General features: G+C 32.7%; 2 protein-coding genes and 1 pseudogene across 2 annotated transcripts; 1 reads left to right on the top strand and 2 right to left on the bottom strand.

Moving 5' to 3' along the window:
* Window positions 1–1,334: 1,334 nt before the first annotated feature.
* Window positions 1,335–5,743, top strand: LOC7456191 (O-fucosyltransferase 20). The gene is made up of 6 exons (XM_002298540.3): window positions 1,335–2,307; window positions 2,820–2,988; window positions 3,760–3,849; window positions 4,119–4,402; window positions 4,514–4,772; window positions 4,957–5,743. The coding sequence occupies exons 1-6, from the start codon at window positions 1,574–1,576 to the stop codon at window positions 5,191–5,193; spliced, it is 1,773 nt and encodes a 590-aa protein (XP_002298576.2). The 5' UTR covers window positions 1,335–1,573; the 3' UTR covers window positions 5,194–5,743.
* A 564-nt stretch (window positions 5,744–6,307) lies between these two features.
* Window positions 6,308–7,442, bottom strand: LOC18094965 (lipoxygenase 2, chloroplastic-like; annotated as a pseudogene).
* A 2,257-nt stretch (window positions 7,443–9,699) lies between these two features.
* Window positions 9,700–13,339, bottom strand: LOC18094964 (S-adenosyl-L-methionine-dependent uroporphyrinogen III methyltransferase, chloroplastic). The gene is made up of 5 exons (XM_006369374.3): window positions 12,549–13,339; window positions 12,023–12,100; window positions 11,852–11,921; window positions 11,122–11,399; window positions 9,700–10,346 (listed from the first exon to the last, which is right to left on the bottom strand). Exons 1-5 carry the CDS (start codon window positions 13,092–13,094, stop codon window positions 10,197–10,199), a joined length of 1,122 nt encoding a protein of 373 aa, XP_006369436.3. The 5' UTR covers window positions 13,095–13,339; the 3' UTR covers window positions 9,700–10,196.
* Window positions 13,340–16,738: the final 3,399 nt, after the last annotated feature.

Below are 16,738 nucleotides of genomic sequence, written 5' to 3'. Positions count from 1 at the left end.
AATAACTTCATAGTAACTACAAGCTATTCATTATCCTATAAAAAATAAAAAAACCCTAAAATAAATCCTAAAAAATCACAATACTCATCCATAGATTTTAACCAGCAATCCATCATTAAACACGTGTGCTCCGTGTCTCTAACTCATGTGAAATTTGTAAGTGGATGCTGGTCAAAAAGAGTTTGTTTGAAAATATATTAACTTCGCCATCTTAAAGCACGTGTAGGAAATTAAAAACTATTTTTATGTGAAAGAAAAAATAATTTTTTTTATCAATTACATAAAAAAAAAACCACCATTTAACCATTCAAATCTATAAAAAAAATGTAGTATATGTGTATTTGATAATGTATGGTAGGTAAGTTTTGCCCTGAAATGCATATATTACGATCTATCCATATATATTTAGGTAGAATTCATAAAGTTTCCTCCTTTCTATGGTGTATGTTGTTATAACATTTTTTTTCTTTTATTGAAAAAATATCACAATTTTTTCACGGTGAAAATATCACTCTCTTGCATCTAAATATTATTTTAATATATTTTTAAATAAAAAATATTTTAAAAAATAATTTTTACTACATTCCCAAACACCCATTAAAACATAAAATACAAAGTGAGGGTAGACTGTAGTTTTTAATTTTTTAAAAAAATTTAAATTAATATTTTTTTTATTATTTATTGATATTAATAAATAATATCAATATTTTTTTAAATTTAAGTTTTCTCATTTCTATTTTTCTAAATATTTTTCCTTTTAAGAAAAAATATCACTTTTTTTTACACGGTGAGAATATCACTCCGTAGCATCTAAATCGTATTATGGAGGATAATTTACCTCCTAGGTATTAATATTGAAATGAATAATTTTTTTGAATAATTGTTTTATTAGATGGATAATTATTTTATTCAATAAATAATAGATAATATATGAATATTATCAAATTCAATATTAATTTAATACGCAAAAAAATATTTTAAAAAATAATTATTACTATACTTCTAAACACCTACTAAGACATAAAATATAAGGTGAGGTTAGATTATAGTTTTTAAATTTCTTTTTAAAATTTAAATTTAAATTTTATTATTATTTATTGATATTAAAAATAAAAAATATTATTTTAATATATTTTCAAATAAAAAATATTCTAAAAACTAGAGTGTAACATAAGTTCAAAAACTAACTAACATGTCATTATAACAAAATAAAAAAAATTAATCAAAATAAATAATCCTTTAATCTTCAACTTAAAACATCATTAATCTTAACTAACGAAAATTAAATTAAACAAATTCTCACTTATATATATATATATATAACAACCACGTAAACAAACAGCCTTAAATGAACCTCCACGGAACCGTCCTCGACACATTTTTCTTCTTCTTCCCATTCTGACAACTGCAACGCGTGGACAGACAGCCCTTTTTGCCCCGTCTTCGCGTTCCCGCCGCCCCATTCTCTCTCTAAGACAGAGCATTTCTTCTCACTCTTCAACCATTTCTTTAGAAAAAGAGGGCTCTCTGCCTCTCTCGTTATCAAGAGAAGCAAAAGTTCAGTTATTCTTTAATGGCAAAGTCAAAGAATAATGCAAAGAAAGTTTCTTACATTTCAGTTCCATCACAAATTATCAATTCCTTATCTTCTTCTTCTTTGCAATCTCTGCTTCTTTCTCCAAAGAAACCATCACGAAACAGGTTTTTTGGGTTGAACTTGTATAGGAGTCCAAGATTTTGGTTCTTGGCTTTGTTTCTTTTTTGTTTTCTTGGTATGTTAAAGTTATCGTACAATCTTGACCCTTTAGTACCATTTTCTCCTTACCCTTGTGTGACTGGTCAGCCACAGCTGCAAGACTCTTTCTCTAAGAAGTTAACTACAAGATCACAGCTTGGTTTTGTTTCAAATGGTGAAAAGAATGATATAAAAGATCAAGAAGTTGGGTCTGTGGATGCTCGGGAGCTGAAATCTGAGGTGGGTTTTGGTTCAAATGAAGTAAAAGATGAGTCCTTGAAAGGTGTGGTTGATTTTCAGGGTGGAAAGTCTGATGGGGTTGAAGAGGAGAGTGAGTTTTGGAAACAACCGGATGGGTTGGGTTATAAGCCTTGTTTAAAGTTTAGTAGGGAGTATAGCAGATGGAGTGAGCTGATTGTTAAGAATAGAAGAAAGTATTTGCTAGTTGTGGTTTCTGGTGGAATGAATCAGCAGAGGAATCAGATTGTGGATGCTGTGGTGATTGCAAGGATTCTTGGTGCTGCTTTGGTTGTTCCCATTTTGCAAGTCAATGTCATTTGGGGAGATGAAAGGTAAAAAACTAACATGTTATAGAGCTTTTTTTTTCTTTAAATTTTTTTCTAGTTTTGCTAAACCTAATGGCTGCAGCTGCATTTATGCTTATTGATAAAAAGAAATACTGTCTTGAGTTTTTGGTGTTACTGTTATGTCATTTGTTTAGCAAAGGGAAGAATAACTGAGAAACAGAGCCTTTTCAGCTACATTTTTTGGAAACAAGGAAGTCCTTTTTTCATGTGTTTGGAATAGTTTTGAAAACAGAACTTTCCTTTCTCTTTAATATTGTTTTTACTTTACTTTAATGGATATTGTGTTTACTCAAAGCCAAACTGCTCCATGATGAGGAATTCTTGGCTTTTTAATTCTGTGTTTGTTTGTTTTTCCTCCAATTTATTAATTTCTCGCATTTTGACTGAATTCTGCAATTCCCATTTTGTATCATAGGTTATGCAAACTAAATTTGTTGTCTATAAATGCTTTTTGGTTAATTAACTTTTGTAATTTTGATTTTATATGTTGAGTGCAGTGAATTTTCTGATATATTTGATTTGGAGCACTTCAAGAGAGTTTTAGCAAATGATGTGAGAATAGTTTCGTCATTACCATCAACTCATATAACCACAAGGCCGGTGGTTGAGAGCCGAACTCCACTCCATGTCTCCCCTCAATGGATTCGTGCACGTTATCTTAAAAGGGTGAGAATTACTTCTCAGTATCTTTTGTCATAGAGCGATTACTTATCTTCTTTGTATTTGTTGTTGCTTTGCAATTTTGCTCAATTTGTTGTTTGGAGTAAAAGGATTTTTGTATTCGTTTGCTGTTCACTTTGGAATGCTGATTTGGTAAATGAGGGGGGAAACAGAGGAAGATTTAGGCAAATAAGATAAGGCTGGCAGCTGATAGTTTGTAACTAGGCATAATGGCCCACAATTAGGTAAGGCATTATAGAGCATGTATGTCTGCTTTTTGCCTTTTTCCTTGCTTTATTTGGATTTGGAGTATTGTGTTCTGGTTGTTGGGAGAGAATTCTATTAATTGATAATCAGGATTACAATAGTGACTTACCAAATGGCTGCAACTCTAGGAGGAGGCTTAAAAAAAATAGAAGAGGAGATCTGTTGGAAAACTTCATAATTTTGTTGTCACTAATTGCAGTCTGGCAGTCCCAGTTATATTAATTGGTTCTGGTCTCATAATTATTGGATGGTTCTGTTTGTTTGCTGGATGGCATTTTGGATGCTAGATTCTTTGCCTGTACATTTGATTCGCTAGCTTCAAAGAGTGACCAATTCAAGGTGTAGCTGATTTTAATATCAAAACACATTCTCCTTTTGTCTATAATTTTTTTAGCATGTTTAATGTATCATCATGGGAGTTGTCATTTAACATTTGATCAACATCATTGTGCTCCAGCAGATACCAATTGGCATAGTGGGTCTTACTAGGGGTTTCTTTTGGTTCTGCAGCTTAACAGAGAAGGTGTTTTACTTTTACGTGGTTTGGATTCAAGACTTTCTAAAGATCTTCCTTCCGATCTTCAGAAACTTCGATGCAAGGTATTGTCAGATGTATCTGGTATTTAGTTTTTATCATTAGATTCATGGTTTTCATGCTTTAGTTAACCAAAAAGCTTGATACTTGCCATGCATGATTCACTCAAAGTGCCTCTCCATCCAACCAAGTAAAAAAAAAATGTATCTGGCTCAAATAAGCAGTGACAATTGTGCCAAAAACAAAATCATTTTGTGAATTTAAATTCAGTCAAATGCTGTTCTTCATTCAGATTCCCATTGTAGATGTTCTGATCTCATATTGTTTTGTCCAGGTGGCATTTAATGCATTAAGGTTTGCGCCACCAGTTTTGGAGCTTGGTAACAAGCTTGCAGAGAGGATGCGGAGCAAAGGACCCTATCTTGCTCTTCATCTACGGATGGAGTTGGATGTGTGGGTGAGGACTGGATGCCAACCTGGTTTGAGCCATGAATACGATGAGATTATCAATAATGAGAGGAAACAACGACCTGAACTCCTTACTGCAAGGTCAAACATGACCTATCATGAAAGAAAGCTTGCTGGTCTTTGCCCCTTGAATGCAATGGAGGTTGCAAGGTGAGAATTTAATCCTATGCAAGGTGTTGTGTGAGGATTGAGGCAACTTAATAGTTTCATCTATACGAACAATTTCTTAAGTTAAATTTTTGTTTCATGTTAATGTTTTAGGCTTCTTAAAGCTCTCGGAGCTCCAAGAAGTACAAGAATATACTGGGCAGGAGGGCAACCACTTGGTGGAAAAGAAGCTTTGCAACCATTAACCAGAGAATTTCCTCATTTCTACAACAAGGAAGATCTTGCCTTACCTGGTGAACTGAAGCCATTTGCAAATAGAGCTTCCTTGATGGCTGCCATTGATTATATAGTTTCAGAGAACAGTGATGTTTTTATGCCATCTCATGGTGGAAACATGGGTCATGCAATCCAGGTACAGTCTAGCATCACTCTTTTCTCTCCCTTTCCCACCTTTTTTTTATTGATTGCAGAAGCAAGTATACATGCTTCTCTAGCCGACTTTAGCAAATGATTCATTTGTCTAATTTTTGGATTTTTAGAATCTGAAATGCGTTTATGCTGCTATTTTGGAAACTTAAGTTTTGTTTTTGTTACAGGGACATAGGGCATATGCAGGACACAAGAAGTATATAACCCCAAACAAAAGGCACATGCTCCCTTATTTTCTAAATTCCTCTCTCCCTGGAGCTGAGTTCAACAGGATCATAAAAGAGTTGCATCGTGACTCCTTAGGACAACCAGAACTCAGGACTATCAAAGCTGGAAGAGATGTTACGAAATACCCGGTTCCTGAGTGTATGTGCAGTGATTCACATACTCGCTCCTCTTTGTGATTGCATCCAACAGCTGTCAAAATGGCGCTCTTCGAATGCAAAAGATTTTTATGTATGTGCAGTGGGTCGCATACTCTTTCATGATTAAATCAGTGCCAACATGAAGATAAAATGCTACATGTAAATTTCTTGGGAAAAGTAAATTGATTGGCATGCCCCACGCTCTCAAGTCCTTTCGAGAGGCAAGTAAATCACGGTCCAGGCAATGATGGCTCTTTGGAGCTCCATTTTTAAAAGCACAGCTGGAGAAGGCAAGCTTTTGCGAGTAATCTCATTTATTTATTCATATGCTCTTATACTTGTGTGTTGTACATGGGAAGCAAGTTAAGTGTGTTGTCACAGAAATAGTAAACTATAGTCATTTTTTTATATTCTTTATAGCTTAGAGGCCATAATGTTCAATTTCTCTTGAGGGTAGATCAATTACTTAATTCATTTTTTCTTCTAAATCTACGGAGTATAGGGTCCATACAATGTATATGTACTATAATTCAATAACATATTTCCAGTGAAACATTATTAGATGGCAAGGGTTCATCTGTTTTTCTCATCCTGTTTCAATACATCTTTTATTTGTCAGAACACTCTGTCTTCTAATGCTCCTCGTACTGGTGTCTGGCTGGCCTGTACGAAGTCCTTGTTCTGATTAATTCCTTAACAGAATCTTGAAGTTCAGAATTTTGTGATTTCTTCAATATGGAGACATGAGTTGGGACAATGATCAGTTTGGATTGTGGGTCAGAATACTGGACCTTGCAGTATTTGCTCTGGCATTTCGTGGTTACTGATCAATGCCCCTTTGAATTGTGTGAGAACTGAGCTTTTGGATCCTCTAGCCATCTTTTGATAATTGCTGTGCTGTTCAGTGAATTTAATAAGATAGATAAACATACATGAGAAAGCTGTCTTTTCTGCATCTAAATGACTAGAAAATGAATGAACCAAAATGGTTACGTATGAGGTTCCAAAATTTTGCTCAAAACATTTGTTCAATGACAGTCTACGGAACTGAAGCAAATTTCATATCTGGTCACCTTCAAATTACTGAAATAATCTGAAACCTTTCTAAAGGACTCCAAGTGTTTAAAGCTTTTTTTTGAAGTTTTATGGGTTATGTTCGAGTTAGAATTAATCAATTCTTGTGATCAGTACAACGTAAAATGGATTAAATATTATTCGGATTTCTTTATTTTTGGAGCTTATTTTCAACAGATAGGTCTGAACATGTTCAGCTATAGCTACTCTTATTACAATCTTATTAAATGGAGATGCTATTAGGAACTCCCTTTCCTGTGACCTCAGCTTCAGAGAAAGGCTCCAAGAGCTAATAGGAAACAACTCCAGCTCCAGTTCTATTTTTCAGGTTAAAATCTATGCTCCTTTTTATCAATAATTTCTCCAAGCTCCTTCAGTCTTGCATTAAACCTTTCAAAGGCAGCCCTAATGACGGATTCTCTTCCCACGACGGCTCCATTTGCTCACCAATGCACTCCTCATCAGGTGAATGGCTAGATATAACATCCAAAACAGTCATCACTTTCCTTGCTTGAATCTGTGATGGAAAGTATTTTAACAAGGCAAATCCTGGTTTCATCAAGAAGAGCTTCAACTCCTCATCTAATGGCGCGGCCTCGGTTGGCATGGGTTCGAGCTACTGTTGGGGAAGCACCCACCAAACATGTACTGACCAAAGTTTACAGCTGCATGATGGCCTTGAAGCTACCCAAATTATTGTACTTAAGACATGGAACAAGTCTTCGGGGTTTTCAGGACAGGCCACCGTGGTTCATCCTTGTCTTCATGGCCTTTAGTCCTAACCTCGGTCCACCGTGATTGAAGTTCATTGTCGGACTCCACCATTCTTGTTTCTGGGTAGTAGAGGTCCACATAGTCAGAAACCCATTGCTTAATTGCATCCCGAAGGATAAGACCATCATTGGCGAATGGATAGTCTTTGATTGTCAGCTTCGGGCCATGCTTAGCTGTCGGATCCTCAACTACCATTCCCCTGATTATAACTCTATATCTTAATCTTAATCAAATTTTAATCTTGATTTTTTTTTCTCCAAAAAATTAGGGTTCAACTCTCAATCTAGGCGATGCTCTAAATCAACCCAGGTTAGGTTTTACAGCTATTATGGTATTATGATATAGACCGAAATTAATTGGAGAGAAGAAGAGCGGTAGTACCTTGTTGGTACAGAAAATTCTTTTCTTAGGATTATCACGTCTGGAGTGAGCCCATGCATTTCAAGCTATATTAACGGGACCATTAGGAAACCCTTCAAGAACACAGTACCAACCTCTCAAATATAAATAAAGGATTTTCTTCCATAGGTTTACACACTAATATATAGATTTTTATCTACAAAAATATATATTAAATTTGAATATATCAAAGCTTAGAAATACCAAAAAGTTTTAAAAAAATTTCATGTGTTTTTCATTAATGACATGACGTATATTTTGATCTATTTATTTTTCCGTATAAGATTTAAATGTAAATTATTTTATAAACATGTTTAGATCTATCAATAAAGACATGTAAGATTTCAAACTAATTTTTAATATAATAAAAAATGAAAAATTACAAAAAACAAATTTACAAAAAAATGAAGTGAATAAGTCAAGTGGAGTGATAAATATTTCAAATGTAAAGAATAAAAAATAAAATTTTATTTTCAAAAAAAAGTGTAAAGAAAAAAAAAAGGAAAAACAAAACAAAATTACAAAATAATGAAGACAATAATAAAAAATAGTGATAAATAGATCAAGTGTAAAGTGAAAAATATACCAAGTATAACAAAAAAATATTAACAAATTTTTTTCTTAAAAAAAATTATAAATTTTTCACCACTATAGTATCCCGTTACTGGAAGAAAATTAGAGAAATTTACAATTATACCATTTCTACAATAAAATAGCATTTCCTTTTAGTATCTGTACTAGATTAGTGGCTTGCACCATGCCATGGGCCGGAGTAAACTTTTTTTTAGTGCGAAAAAAAATGTTTAGGCGAAGATAGCATTTTTAAAGAAGTAAAAGAAACTCAAGAGTCAGGTTAAACCTTGATTAATTTGATAATATGATAATAAAAAAAAATATTGGGTCGGGTCAAGGTTGTTTAACACACGAAACCCATGACCTGATACATGAGATCGAGATAACCTCATAAAAGGTTGAAATTAGAAAAATCAATTGTAAAAAAGAACTTGAAAAAAAAAAGATATAAGCGATCCTGGTCCAATATTTCAAACTCGTGACCCTGAAAAGATAGTAAAACCAAAATAAATAAATGATGAGGGATGAAATCGAAAAAGAAAGAAAATTTAAAACAAAACAAATAGCAATCAAAAGAATAAAGACTAAATTTGACATAAAATAAAACAAACTAAAATATTAAAGAATATAATTGAAAAAAATAATTCAATTAAGTGAATGATATACAATATCGAGGGATGTAATTAAAAAGATAATTTAATTAAGAAAGTGATTTAAAATAAAAACTTAATAATCAAAAGAATGATAATTAAATCTTAAAGGTAAAAAAATCAAATGAAAGCTAAATTAAAAGAAAATTCTTATTTTATAGGTTATTTTTAAAAAATAAAAATCAAATTTAAAAAAATAATTAAAAAGCTGTTCTGAAAATATACAGCAGAAGGCTTTGAAAGCAGAAGGCTTTGAAATCAAGAAGGAGGGTGGAAAGAATAACGACCATCAGACATCAGATAAAAACCCAATATTTTTTTGGTACAAAAGCGCCGCCTATTAATGGAGGCAATGTCATGAGGAATAAAATGCCATCATGGAAGCTAGATTTTAGTTGCATGACGACATTGTGTGAGTGTCCATGTGAATGTCATGTGCAATTGACTTTTTTTAAATTAATTAATATTTTATATATGTTTAAAAATCAAATTACTCCTGATCAAATTTTATAATCACAAAAAAATCAAATGAAAAAGACATAAAAACCCCTTGACAAAGACAATTTTAATTCAACCACATTGTGGTAATACAACGGTGCATTTGAAATGAAAAAAATAAAAAATATCCTTGCCGGCAGCACATGTTTTTTTTTTTTTATATGTCTAAGGATATATTCATCATTTTAATGTCCTCAAAAATAAAATAAAAAACACTTTTTACCTCGGTTTCCAAGGTTATTTATGTTTTTTTTAATGAAAAAGCTAAAGTGAATATTCTACCCTTTTAGTTTCTCTTAATAATATAATAATACAAGTTGTCTCTTTGAATTCCCGAATCCCATGCAACACTAATCCGTTGAAGAGCAATTTCTTCACTCTGGTAACTATTGTGACAGATCTAAATTGACCTGCATGTACATCTTAATAATCTTTCTAGCCATGGAGAAGGTAGAGAGTATTTCCCATGGAGAATCACGAGTGCAATTGCATGCCATGACTGATCAAAGTTAGAATTACAAAGCATCCAATTAATTAGCCACCATTGTCCCTTCTCTTAGAAAGGAAGATTTGAAGATAAAGAGCAAGAACCAATTCATAGAAAGAATTTATTCTACATGGTCACTAATTCATCCAAAGAAATACAGCATCGGAGCTTTGATTACTTGTATTAGAAAATCAAAGCTTGTGTTGCAAAATTTGTTAATCAACATAATGGCGGATCATGGATAACGTTCCCATCAGAGCAATCAAATTACAATGAAGGTAAGAGTCCAAAAAAGCTTTGCTCTGTCGAGATGCATGTGAGCAAACGATCTGAGAAACTTTCATCACATCCATGCATCATGATGCTCTGCTCTGAATTTGAAACCGAGCTAGTCAGACAAAGCACAGTACAAGAGCCTTTAGAACCTCTTATGAATCAAAACCATCAAAAGAAGCAACCGATTCAGAAGTGGTTTCAAATACAGCAGAAACTCCATCGCATGGATTAAATTGATTGAATTAATTCTCGGAATTGCCAAAAAGTTCCTTGGACAGCATTCCATCGCCATCCATGCAATGCAAACACTTTTACACAGCTTCCATCAAACAGGATGCTTCTTTAGAAGAAAGTGGCCACAATGGTGAAAGTGCAACCACCTTCCCAATGATTATCAGTGTTGGTGAAACTAACTCTTCCCGCGCAACTTTATCAGCAAGATCATTTAATTCTGCAAAAACCTGTGTGATGATTGTGAACGGCTATTGTCAGTTCATAGCAACATCATCACTTCAAACAGGCAAACTTCTAGTGCATAAGCTTTTTAGTTATCTTAAAATGTCGCCTCTTAATTTTAAGGATCAGAAGTAAAACAGATATGAAATGGAAACAAGCCTCCACAATAACAACAGTAATTTGCGAAGAGATACAACTACTTAATATCAGCTGTAAGCCTTAAGCCTAACCTAAAACTTTACACAAGGAAGAAACATCAAAACTAATTCATTTCTGTTCTATTCTTTTCTGCATAGTGAATTTAAATGAGGTGAACCCTACAAGGCAAAACCCTTTAAATGGATTCTCCCATTTTTGGCACGCATCTAGTACACGTCCTAAAAACTTAAATAAACATTTTATCTTAGGTGAATCCTTTCATTTTCAGAATGGAAGGAATTTGCCTAAATTTGAACTAAAGAAAATATCATTGTTTAACCATTTCACAAATTTTGCTACCAATAGTGTGCCAAGGTAGAATTATTTCCATGCAAATATTTCTAGAAAATCACTGTTTTCCCTAATATTAACTAAATAATTTATACTTATGCTTCACATATTCCTTTGTTGATGCAACTACATTTCTCAATATGAAAATTTTTAAAAGGTGAACCATAGCACACCTCGAAATACATAAAGCACTTATTTAATAACCTCATAAAGTAAAACCATATCGGTATTTCAATTATATATAGAATTTCCAGTGAGGTGCTTGCCATATATGATAATAATCATACTCACCATGCGCTGCTGGGGTGTGGTCCCTCGCTCAACTGCAGCAGCTGGAGTATTTGCTGGCAGACCATGTTGCATCAACTTCAATGCAAGGGCGGGAAGAGTTGACAGGCCCATATACACAACCAAGGTTGAATCAGGGTCAGCTGAACTTTCTGCTACAAACAAGGGATCTGTTCCTCCGTTCCTTGAATGACCGGTTAGAAATCTAACACTATTTGCAACACCCCGATGAGTCAAAGGAATCCCAAGCTCTGCTGCTATCCCTGAAGCAGAAGTAATACCTGCACAGCAATGAACAGAGAAATCACAATGCCATCCATACTATGAGTTTGTTTCACTTCCCAAACCAGAAAAGCATCAGGCTTGAAAAAAGAAAGAAAGTAAGTTTGCCTACTGAAGCGGAACAGTTATGCAAAACTAATTAAAAAGGTGTGGTAGCAGAAAAGGAATACAAAAACCTGCAACACCCTGATCTAGTTATGGCATGCCTAGTTTTTCGACGTAAGGGGTTGAGTGTTCAAAGCCAGAAAAAACGTAGTATTATTCAGACCAGAATTAATTGAAAGATGAATGTTAAACTATATGCATTCAATTTCTTCAAACGATGTAATTCCAAATTTCTATCATGACTCTTGGAGATGGCTGTCATCTTCCACATTCTGAGACAACCAGATGCGCTCTCGTTGTGAGTCTATACTTGGTAATAGGATAAAGGAGATGTGCAGAATCATACCTGGGATAACTTTAACTTGGATTCCCTGCTGTTGCAAAAAATCCATCTCTTCTCCACCCCTCCCAAATACCTTTGAAACACAATGATATATGTCACCTAAAGCTCGACTATAAAGCTCATTACATTGCAATCACTGGCTAAATCTAGCAGCATCTTAAATCAGAAACTTACCAGTGGATCACCTCCTTTAAGTCTCACAACAGTAGCTCCTGCTTCAGCAAAACTTAAAAGCAACTCATGTATTTCCTCCTGAAAAAAAAAAAAAACCTTCAAAAATGAAAAATGACTCCTTTGATCTCATTTCATTAAAAACCCAATTCCAGAAACTCTATAATCAGTATACTACACCCTAAAACCATGCAAACCAACAAGCAATTCCATACTTAAATGGTTAGCCAAGCATATAAATCCTGCTAAAAACCAACAGAATCCTATACACCAATTAACAAAAAGAATTCAAAATCTTCAAATATATAGGACTTGAAATTGACCCACAATCCTATACACCTATTTTGAAGTTCAAGCTAAATTCAAAAAGTTTAAAAACCCAATTCCCCTAAACGAAACCCAAATACCCAATTCTCAAACATCATACAAAATTGAATTTGAACAGATAACTAAAAGCCTCAGAACCCCGATCCAATAAGAAAATCTTTTCGAAAAACGAAGAGAAAAGTAGCTATCTCTTCTTGCTTACCTGAGTTCTGCTATGGTACCCAGCAGTCTTGCCAACATAAAGCAATCTAGCATCAGGACCAACCAACTCCAAAACATCATTAGAAACCAACCTATCATACAACAAAATATCAGCTTTCTGTACCACTTTCACAGCCTTCACTGTCAACAACTCAGGATCTCCTGGTCCGGTCCCCACCAAAAACACATTCCCAGGCCCACATTTCTCCCCATCACCATCATTACCACAACAACTCTCTCTCTTTCTCTTAAGCACTTCAAGCAACTTCTTCAACTCAGGTAGCTGCAAAGCTATGTCATCTTCCCTTATAGACTCTGAGTCAGATGGCAAAGAGCATGAGGACGATTGACACTGACTTAACTCCACCTGGCTCTGGTAAAGCCACCGGTCCCTTTGGTATCTCTCAATTGAATGTTTCTCTGTAAAAGGCGAGCTCTTGTAGTGTAATGAACAAATGGGGTTTGTAATCAAAGAAGTAACCTTGTTATAATTCTGAGCTGACACAGAAAAAGATGAGAAAGCTTGGAGCTTGTACACAAGAGCCATGCTTATCAGTCAGTCTCTATGATTCTGAATCAAAGAGAACCCAGCAGTTAGAGATCGAGAGAGAGAGAGGCTATTGTTTTGGAGTTAATAGAGACCATTTAAGTGTATATATGCATCGAGAGAGAGAGAGTAGTTTTGGAGTTAATAGAGACCATTTAAGTGTATATATGCATCGAGGGAGGGGGAGAGAGAAATTGGGTTTGAGGAGGAGTTGCGTTTGTGTTTTGGTACTTTGGTAGGCTTGGGAAGGCAAACTGGCCCTTTGGCCAAAGAGAGAGACATGTTTTTCTGCTGGGCAAAGCTTCAAAGATAATCCCTTAATTATTGGGCTAGAATCAATTTTAATCTCAAACAAATATTTTTACCAATTTTATCCCTCCTTGATTTTGATTTCTTAATTGGGATTTCTATTAGAATTCATTGATAAAATATTTTATGTTCTGTTTTTTAGAAAAAAAAGGGTATAATTTAACGTATTCATGATCAATTTGGGATCAAAGAACTTGAATTGAGAATTTTTATGAGCCATAGAGGATAAAATTAAAAAAAAGGATTTGTTTAGAGACAACATTAAAATTAAATATATAGTTAGAGAATAGTTTTGAGGATTGTTCTGTGCTTTTACGTTTTTCCTTTTTTAGAGAACTGGAGACTAGAGAGAGAAGGTCTAAGGTTGTGTGCTTTTGGACTTTTGAAAGGACAGGTCAGGTTCTGGTTATCTAAAACCTTTGTATTTATTATTAGCATGTGGAGTTCCATTAAAACAGAATTTGGAACGAGGTTAGAGGGGCCTGGGTTTAAAGCAATTCCAACTGAATTTGAAAAGCCCAACTTATTCCAACTATTATTAGTACTAGCCATTTATATTTTATCACCGGTTATAAATTTATTTTTAAAAATATTACTAGGTATGGAGATTTTTTTCATGTGTTTTTTTTACATAAAAAAATTAAAATGTAAATTGAAAAATTTATGAAAAAAAAATCAAGATATTCCATAACATAAAATGAGACATGCATTTGATTGTATTTACGAAACTTATTCATTTAAATAAATAAAAGATAAATCTACACCTTAAAAATTCCATGACTTAAAAGATAAATACAAATAAAACTAACTAAATAAACTCATGCCATAAAAATTATTATGCTAGCTCGAACACATCAGCAAAATAATTCTAAAATGAATATTTTTTATTTTAAAAAATAAACTTCATTTGTATAAAAAAAAATATAGATGAATTAGAATAATACGAAATTGAAATAGAACAACTAAATTTTTTTTTCAAAAAAGACATGCAAAAATCGTGAACTAGATCATGAAACTGGGATAAACAAATAAAAAAAACTTAAAGATAATCACAAAACCAATATTAAAAAAATTAATACGGAACAATAAGACTATACAAAGCTGAATTCCTAACAAATCAAACATTGAAAGATGAAAGCAGGAAAAAAAATTAATTACACAAAAAGATAGAAAAAAATAAAGGTGAGAAAAAAACATTAATTAAAAGGGATAAAAATTTTCAATTTGAGGGTTTAATTGAAGCAAAAATAGATTTGATAAAATGAAAAATAAAAAAATAAGGGTTAAAATAAAATAATAATAATAATAACAGAAAATTTGATTGGAGGATGAAATTGAAAAAAAAATTCAATAAAAGTGCCAAGGATAAAATTAGAAATATTAAAAAAAGAGGACCGAAATGAAAAACCAAACATATGAGAAATTGCAATTGAATGACTAAATTGAGAAAAATAAAAACTTGTATAAATAGAAATGGAATGAAATAAGAAATTAATAGAATGAGGACTGAAATTGAAAAGTAAAAAACAAAGAAGACAATGTTGTACATTACCTATTAAGAGAGAGAAAATGAAAAAAAAAATCAAATGATCACCGGCAATAATTCGACCACTGTGATCTATTATACATCACTCTAAATGAAAGAGGACAAGGTAGGGCATCTTGGGAGACAACAGAAGCCCAGTTACATTCACCAGATGACGTCACACACATGTTAGGGCATGCATAGCACGCTCTAACAACTTTAAGCATTAAAAGATTAGAAAAAAATATGAAAATACCAAAATACTCTCACGACCCTGGCAATTACACAAAATATCCATATGAAAGTACAAAAATACCCTCGTTTTGTCTATTCCAAGGTTAAAGATGTAATTGTATTGTACATTAAAATTCAAAAACCTCAAAACACTTTTATCTAGCAACACAATAAATTTTTGACTCTGGAGGCAAATACGTATTTTTACTATTAAGACGCTTATGCAAAGTCAAGAAAGTCATTGGTCAACAAGTCTATATTTTGTTGACTTTGGGGGCAAAAATGTATTTTTACTGTGCAAAAAAAAAAGACATCAACACCCCCACCCAAGAGGCTTAATGTTTTTTACCAAAGGGCATAAATGTAATTTTACAATAGTCCAAGACGCATGGGCTACAGTTAAACATCCAAGCCATTTAGTTTTATAGGTAACAATCTAAAGTATAGAAGACCAGGCTACTAAAAAATTAATAAATCAATATCGAGAGTTTTTCAATTGCTATTTTAGATTGCATTAGATAAATGACCCCCGCTACGCTGCAGGTCAGGTTAATTTTTTATGAATGTAAAAATAATGTCCATGTGATATCAACGTTTTAGAAGAATAAGAAAAATCAAATAACTTTTAGTAACTAAAGAAGTCGCATGTGCTGTCAGAGTAGTGACCTAGAAAGCAAACAAAAACAAAACACCATGAATCAACCATCTCATGCTTACTTTCATATAATTAATTTAATTTAATCAAAAAATAAAATTCATTTTAAAAAAAGCTAGATTCAACAAAGGTAGAAAAACAATTGAGTTAACCCTTATCGCTTTCAAAACCATAGAAAAATCCTATAGAAAACAAATAAAAATAACAAAATGTTGGTGGATGAAATTGAAAAAAAAATTTAAAAAAAAAGAAAAAAAACCAAGCAAGCCCGAGTGGACTTTATAAACCCGAATTAATCTCTCAAACCCATAACTTGTTAAATTATAGACATGAGCTAAACTATATAGCTAAACACATGCCAAATTAAATGTAGATGATGAAATCAATATATTTAATTTAATTAAAAAAAAATTCCTTTTAAAGAAGCTAAATTTAACAAAGACTGAAAAAAAAAAACTCGAGTCAACCCTTGTTATTTTTTAAAAAAAAGATAAATCCCATAGAAAGAGAATAAAAAAAATATTAGAGGATGAAATCTGAAAAAAAAATAGAGCTTAAAAAAAGAAAAAAAAATCAGGTAAGCCCGACTGAACCTTATAAATCTGAGTTAAACTCTCAAACACACAATCCAAGGAAACCATATATATATATATATGGAATATTAACATATTCTTATTTAAATCATTTAAGCATAAAATACATTGTGATATTATGATATTAATAATGTGATATGCATATATCAAAACTATATGAAAACAATGTTTTATTATATCCAATATTTATATTATCATCAAAACATATAATTAAATCGTTATCATAACCATAAGACTAACACTTATATAGTAAAAAGAAAATTGTCAGGAGGAGCTTTTATTTTGTCAGACATTAAAGGAAGGGAGTTGCCAGAGTCTGTAAATTCAG

Source organism: Populus trichocarpa, chromosome 1, assembly GCF_000002775.5.
Source record: "Populus trichocarpa isolate Nisqually-1 chromosome 1, P.trichocarpa_v4.1, whole genome shotgun sequence".
In the NCBI taxonomy this organism is placed as follows: Eukaryota; Viridiplantae; Streptophyta; class Magnoliopsida; order Malpighiales; family Salicaceae; genus Populus; species Populus trichocarpa.
The sequence above is the reverse complement of the archived record's forward strand: the minus strand, read 5'-3'. Positions and strand labels throughout refer to the sequence as shown.

What these genes read in the sequence shown, in the direction of transcription:
- LOC7456191 (XM_002298540.3), top strand. Translation starts at nt 1,574, where the DNA reads ATGGCAAAGTCAAAGAATAATGCAAAGAAAGTTTCTTACATTTCAGTT. An exon ending in AATGCAATGGAGGTTGCAAG is followed by an intron (nt 4,403 to 4,513) that starts GTGAGAATTTAA and finishes TTAATGTTTTAG; the next exon opens with GCTTCTTAAAGCTCTCGGAG. An exon ending in ACATGGGTCATGCAATCCAG is followed by an intron (nt 4,773 to 4,956) that starts GTACAGTCTAGC and finishes TTTTTGTTACAG; the next exon opens with GGACATAGGGCATATGCAGG.
- LOC18094964 (XM_006369374.3), bottom strand. Translation starts at nt 13,094, where the DNA reads ATGGCTCTTGTGTACAAGCTCCAAGCTTTCTCATCTTTTTCTGTGTCA. An exon ending in TTAAAGGAGGTGATCCACTG is followed by an intron (nt 11,922 to 12,022) that starts GTAAGTTTCTGA and finishes TGTGTTTCAAAG; the next exon opens with GTATTTGGGAGGGGTGGAGA. An exon ending in CCAAGTTAAAGTTATCCCAG is followed by an intron (nt 11,400 to 11,851) that starts GTATGATTCTGC and finishes ATTGCTGTGCAG; the next exon opens with GTATTACTTCTGCTTCAGGG.